Source organism: Macrobrachium nipponense, chromosome 5, assembly GCF_015104395.2.
Source record: "Macrobrachium nipponense isolate FS-2020 chromosome 5, ASM1510439v2, whole genome shotgun sequence".
NCBI lineage: Eukaryota > Metazoa > Arthropoda > Malacostraca > Decapoda > Palaemonidae > Macrobrachium > Macrobrachium nipponense.
The window spans coordinates 67868044-67875209 of record NC_061107.1 but is presented as its reverse complement, the minus strand read 5'-3'; the positions used below and the strand labels follow the sequence as shown (position 1 = coordinate 67875209).

Below are 7166 nucleotides of genomic sequence, written 5' to 3'. Positions count from 1 at the left end.
GAACTCGGAGACTGCCGGAAGATGACGTTGCTTCCTTGCGTACCAGGCGTCGCCTCCCTTGACGAAGGCGTGGACCAGCGGCTGGTGGTCCGTCATTATGGTGAAGGGGACGCCCTCCAGAAGATATTTGAAGTGGTGGACAGCCTGGTAGACGGCAAGGAGCTCATAGTCGAATGTGCTGTAGCGAAACTTGGCGGGTTTGAGCTTCTTGGTGTGAGGATTTTGTTGACCAGTTGTTCCAGGACAGCACCACACACGATGTTGCTGGCATCGGCGGTGAGCATCAGAGGCGCGTTGGGTCCTGGTGAGCCAGGGTGGTGGCCCTGCTGAATGGAGACTTAGTTCGGGCGAAGGTGAGCTGCTGGTCTTCTCCTCATGTCAGCTTCTTAGGTTTGCCCTTCATGACCTCAGTCGAAGGGCACATGGTGTGGGCGATGTTTTGGAACAACTTTTGGTAATAATTCAAAATTCTGATGAATTCTTGGAGGGCCTTGGCAGGTGTCGGTGTCGGGAACTTCTCCACTGCGGCCACTTTTGACATCATGGGACAAACTCCTGTTGCTGTAATTTCATGGCTGAGGAAATCTCACCTTCTCGGCGCCGAAGGTGCATTTCTCAAAATGGATGACAAGTCCGTTCTCCTGTAGGCACTTGAGGATGGCCCAGACGTGGTTCAGGAGCTCCTCCGGCAATCTGGAATAGATAAGAATATCGTCCACGTAGCAGATGCAGAAGGGTAAGTCACCGAGGATGCTGTCCATGAGGTATTGAAAGGTGGCCCCAGTGAACCATAGGCCGAAGGTGATGGAGGCGAACACGAAGGATCTGTAGGGTGCGATGATCATCGTCTTCAGAATGTCATTGGGGTGGAAGGGGACTTGAAAATACAACTTTAAGGGGGCCGGCCGGAACCCCTATATATGGTGGTATAGGGCGAAAAATGCAAAGTCATGAAAAAATTCATGGAGCTTCATATGGCAATTGAGAATACGTATACGAAATTTTATTTCGTCAAAAAAATTCCTCTTACTTTCGTAGTTACAGGGTAATTAGTAAACATAACTCAATAAGCCTAAAACATTCATCCGTACAAGAAAATGCAATATTTCTTCTGTTATCGTAAATTTTGATAATTATTGGCAAAAAAATTGTGAGAAATGGCATCTGTAGAGATTCCGTGGCTCGCAAGAAGCGAGTATCTGCTATCTGGTTCAATCATGAATCAGTTGGACCATAGACTTCAAGTAGGTTAGATGTTCGAGTTTCACCTCGTGACATTCGCTTGCTTTTACGTATGTTTATGTATGTTTCGGCAAGAAGTTCAGCATGCCAATGAGGAAAAGACAAGGAAAACATCTTGCTAACATACAGACGAAGAAAAATCGCTCAAGTATTATTACAGAATATCATAATATACGCGTAGTTAGTGAAGAGAGAGGTGAGGGTTGCCAAGTAACGCCCCCTTCTTGCCTGACAGCACACGTCACACTGTGCCCAAGGCTACGGTCTGTGAGCAAAGAGATCTTCATTTATGATAAATAACATAGTTTTGGTTTTTTAATACCCAAAATGGAATATGAAATTCATAATAATCATGATTTATTAAATTGTCTTTGTAAAAAGAGAGTACACCTTCGAGTTTCACCTTTGACATTCTCTTGCATTTACGTTTGTTTATCTTTGTTTCGGCAAGAATGTCATCATGCCAAAGAGGAAAATACAAGGAAAACATCTCGCTAACATACAGAAGAAAATTCTCTGTAATAAGCCGAGTTAGTGAAGGGGAGAGAGGGGGTTACGTAGGAAGGAGTGCCCCATCTTGCCTCAAGCAGTGCCCCAGGCTACGATATATGAGCAAAGGGATCATCATTTATGATTAAATTATGATAAATAAAATAGTTTTGGTTTATTAATACACAAAAAAGAAATATACATTCATAATAATCATTATTTATTAACGTCTTTATAGAAATACGAAGGAAAACTTTGAACGCCCGTATCTCAAAACTATACTTATTGACCTTCAAAATCTATCTCCTCACTTAATTTTAAAGCTATAACATTGGAATTTGGTATATAACTCAAAACGACATTATAGAACAATCAAATAGAGCCCTTTTTTCCAATTTTTGTTTCGTCTTTTTTTTATAATTTTTTTTTTCTCGTGATTTATAGGGTTTATTTTTTTTTACCATATTGAAAAATTCATATCTAGCAAAAAAAAATGACTTTTAGAAAAAAAACTCTCCATTTGATTGGAGGTCGACATCAGGTCTATATATGGTAGTAATCCCAGGTCTTAATATTAAATATCAAGGGAGGAGATAGAATTTGAAAAATGGTTATTTTCGGGATAAATTGCCCTGGCGTCACAAAACCGAAGGTCAGAGGCGAAAATCATATGCGGTTTTGGAGATGTCCCAAGTCACCTTATTAAGTGGTATGAATGTCAAAGTCCTGTCGTTAAAAAACGGCATTAGCCGGCCGGCCCCCTTAATAAGTCAATTTTGGAGGTCCTGCATGTTTGGCAAGGGGTAGCTGTAGGGCGTGGTAATGAGATTTAGGCACCAGTAGTCACCGCAGGGCCTCCATGTACCGTCTGCCTTCTTCACCATGTGGAGGGAGGACGCCCACGTACTCTCTGCTTTTGTACAGCTCCCCATCTTCTCTGTTTCTTTGAATGCGGTCTTGGCTTTCTGGAGGAGGTTTGGTGGGAGGCGGCGGAACTTGGCGTGTGTCGGGGGGCCCTTGGTCTCAATATGGTGGAAGACACTGTGCATGGGCGTGGCTCCAGCCACCTGGCGAAGCTCGGGACGGAAGACATCCGGAAACTCCTGAAGAAGGGAGGCGTACCTGTGGTGCGGAAGGATGGAGCAGATGGTGGGCACCCTTGGTCCTCTGGCAAGTGGGAGGTAGAGGCAGGTCTTGGTATCAAGAAGGCACTGGCAGGCCACATCCACCAAGAGGGCGTGGTGGGTGAGGAAATCTGCCCCAAGGAAAGGGGTCTGTATGTTGGCGAGGATCAAGGGCCAGGTGTAGTTCCGGCCCAGGGACGCGATGGACAGGGCCCTGGTGTCATAAGTACGGATAGGCGTCCCATTGCCAGCTACGAGGGCAGTTGGGTCATCGGGGGCACAGCTGCGATCCTCTGCAGACAAAGGGAACACTGACCGCATGGCACCAGTGTCAACCGGCATCCTGAGGTTGGAGATGCTGTCCTGAATGTAGAAACCTGGGTTGGGACTTCATTACCACCACTGCCATGGTGGCTTGTTTTGGGTTCTGCCTCCATCGTTTTTTGAAGGGAGGAAGGAGCAAGGACGCTCGCACTTCTCTGCCTTGCTGCTGAACTTGCGGTGGAAGCCTGGTTCACACTATGCCAGTAATTTAGTCAAGTGCGAGTAATTTAGCTAATAAACGTGTCTGAACACCAAACAGTTTAGTCAAGTAGTTTAGTAAGCAATTTAGTGATTTAGTGTTTAGTCGATCCAAAATGTTCTATTTTTACGGTCAAGTAGTAGCTCTGCCCACTTGTCATTCGTCCACTAAACCAGTGAGAACACGTGTTGAATTTAGTAATTTAGTGGAGTTCATGAGTTGTAGGTTGCCGCAGAAATGGTACTTCGATGGAATGAAGAGACAACACTAAAATTTATTTAAAATATTTACAACATGAGAGCTTGTGGAATGTTAAATGTCCAAAGTATAAAAATAAACAAATCAAGCAAAGTGCCTACGCTGATTTGGAGAAAACCATGGATATGCCTGGATTTGGAGAGAAGGAGATAAAAGGGAAAATCAAGAACATCAGGTATTTTCCATTTTTATGCCTCCGTAATCATGTTAGTAATCTTTTTCCAGTTGTGATAAGGTTAAAATTGGTTAAAAACGGCTAAATGTTTTGCTTTATTCATGTAATTACATTATTATTCTATATTTGTTTGTTTTCTTCTCAGATCAACCTACTCACAAGAATTGAGAAAAATCAAGGAATCCAAAAAATCTGGTGCCGGGACGAACTGGGTTTACACTCCATCAGTGAAATGGTTCACCATATTAGATGAATGCCTGGGGAACATGAATGCAATAATAATGGAAAGTGAAAGCAATTTGGTAAATACATATATTTAATTATGTCTGAATTATAGTATTTCCTTACAATTCTTAATGTATCATTCTTGCCTGCCAAGGAACAGAGCCATCTTCCACAAAGTAATTGGCATATCTTTCCCGAAGATCAGTAGACCGACCAGAAGAACGGTTGCTTAAACATGTTGGTAGTGGTTCCAATCCTTGAGGTGCTGGCACCTCTCTCCAATTACCGGGGATGACAGTTGCTTCATTGAGATTTTCTTTGTCTACTGTATATACAAACTGCGTGTTCTGTATTGTTGTTCTTCTGAGCCAATTGTGTAAAGCGCAAAATGCCTTGACAATGCTCACCACTTTCTTAGGACTGTAGGGCATTGGTTTCTCAAACACTCTGAATCTGGCGGCTAGTATACCAAATGAGTTTTCAACTATTCTCTCATCCCGTGACAAACGATAATTAAAAATCTTTTGCTTTAATGTTAATTTACTTCCTGGGAAAGGTTTTAACAGGTATTCTTTCAAGGGAAATGCATTGTCGCCAACTAGGAAATGACCTTCTGGTAGCATACCATTCTCTATAGATTGATACAGATACAAACTACTGTTACGAAAAACTCCTCCATCAGAAACTCGACCATTACAACCTATGTCTATATAACTGAAGCAATATTTATGATCTACAACTGCCATTAAGACAACACTGTTTGATTCTTTGTAATTGTAGTATAAACTTCCTGAGTCATGAGGTGCTTTCATAATGACATGCTTGCCATCTATTGCTCCACAGCATCCAGGAATATTCCATTCTTTCTGAAAACCATTTGCAATCATTTTCCAATCTGTTGTACCAGGAACCTGAAAAAAGTAAAAATAAAGTTAAATTGTGGTTTCAATTTAAACTAATATATTATAGTGGTGAACGGTAGGTACTAATCCCATTAGTATGTCCACCACTTTACATTCCCTCCCTTTATATTATAATGGCTCCTAACTTAAATATATACCTATTAAAATACTTTTTTTTCCAGATTAACAACGATGGCGTACATATTGCAGAAACTGAACACAATGACTCTGTAGTGCAGGATAGTTTAGTACATGACCCAAAACCCAAAAAAACGAAAGTGATGCAGCTATCTAGTATGGTATCCCAACTGAAAGACATATCTGAAGCTGCTATGACAGATGAAAACGAGTTCGAGGTATTCGGGAGACACATTGGGCTTCAACTTAAATCTTTGCCAACACTATTGGCACTCGAAGCCCAGGAGCACATTCAACTCTACATAAATAGAGTTCGACGTCAGCATCTGCTAAACGTAAATGAACCCCAAAAAATTAGCAGACCAATCACACCACTTTCATCTGGTGATTCAATGGAAGGAAGACACTATACACCCCAGTCTACTATATCTGAAGTACATGTTGAACATAATACGTGTAGCCAGGAGTCTGAAATAATATCGACAGACATAATTACTGAAGCCTTTAATATTGCTAATTATGATAACTAAACATAAATGTAGCAAAAGTTTAATTAATAAATGATTTGTGACATATATTTATGATTTATTTACTCTTACCTTGATGACTTCCTTTAATGATTCGTAAATACAATCGAAAACCTCTATCAAAAATTCTTGAATAGTTGATTTCCCAAGTCGAAATAGATGTGTGAGTGTTCTTAAACTACGTCCAGTAGCAAGAAGGTTTAGAACTGCTTGTAATTTGGTTTTTGCCGGAACTGAACTCCTTAAATGGGTATCATTTCGTTGAATTTGTGATTGCACTTTCATCAACAGAAAGTTATAACATTCTTGACTCATTCTGAATGTTGAGTAGTATTCTCTAGGATCTTCTACTAATTCCTTGAGAAGTGAATTAGTAGCTCGTAGTTGATTTCTTCTCTGAATCCATTTTCGTTCCCATAATCTTTTTCTTTTTGACACACTTATTTCTTCCTCCACCTCCTCTAAAATACCTATTGCAATATCTTTTATTAGCCTTTTAGCTTTGCTGCGTTGCCTGTTCATCTTGCGATGCCTTACACACTAATGTACTCTACTTGACTGGTTGTGCGAACGAAATTGATCAGTTTAATAGGAAAGTAGTAACTAAACTACTCGCCACTTGACTAAATTACTGGCATAGTGTGAACCAGGCACAAGAAGTCGTGAATGGCATTGAGGAGTACCAGAGAACCTAGACTAGGCATCGTATGGGTCCGTTAAAGGTTCTCTGAAGGTGAGCAGTGGTAATCAGTCCCTTAATGGCAAAGCCAAAATCACTTGGGTCACCACTCCTGGGTCACGAATTGTGAGGACTGAGTAAGACGAGGAGAGCGAGCGAACTAATTTTATTCGGCAAATGAGGCTGTACATGAGGCAGTGTGTGGACGGAAGTGTAGTGTCCATCACGCACGCACGAACAAACATATAAAAAAGGGACACGGCCCCCGCTGTGAATGTTTCTTCACAGACGCAAATTCATGAATAATTTTACATAGAGGGAATTTATTCCCAACATATATATATCAAAAGAAAGGACCTAAAATGCTCCACATTTTAGTTCCTGGAAGAAAAGAGAGGACATGTAGATATACAGATATTTACAATGGAAGGCGAACATTTGCCCGAATGTCATCCTTACAGTTATACTGTATAGAGAGTAATAGATAGAAAAATATATCAATATGAGAGAAATATTGGAGAAACTGGCTAATTTCACACTGGTGACTGGCTGATTACTGGGAGGGCTTTCCAATAGTCCAATGGAAAAGGAAATAAAGTATCACGAAACCCTCAGCATATTGCTCTATTTCCTAGACACTTTACAGCTAAGAGTTATTCTGTTTATTAGAGAAGGAGTAAGTGAGGGTTAAGTAAATGTTTTTAGGGTAGGTGGGGGAGCTGGGCGTCCCCCCTTTCAATTATTATTTGCATGGTTGGTGGTAATATCTGCCCGATATTTGCAGTAGGTGCGTCGTCTCGGGTGTCATATTTCAGACGGTGTCGCACCGCCATTTTCCGTCTTTTTCTTGAGTCAGCCTTCCAGATAGGTTGTTGTTTAATATC

General features: G+C 41.2%; 1 protein-coding gene across 1 annotated transcript; it reads right to left on the bottom strand.

The window, feature by feature from the left end:
- Positions 1 to 2501: 2501 nt before the first annotated feature.
- On the bottom strand, positions 2502 to 3197 carry LOC135215805 (uncharacterized). The gene has a single exon (XM_064250756.1). It carries the CDS (start codon positions 3195 to 3197, stop codon positions 2502 to 2504), a length of 696 nt encoding a protein of 231 aa, XP_064106826.1.
- Between the last annotated feature and the right edge of the window lie 3969 nt (positions 3198 to 7166).

Coding starts and splice junctions, on each gene's coding strand:
- LOC135215805 (XM_064250756.1), bottom strand. CDS start 3,197: ATGCCGGTTGACACTGGTGCCATGCGGTCAGTGTTCCCTTTGTCTGCA.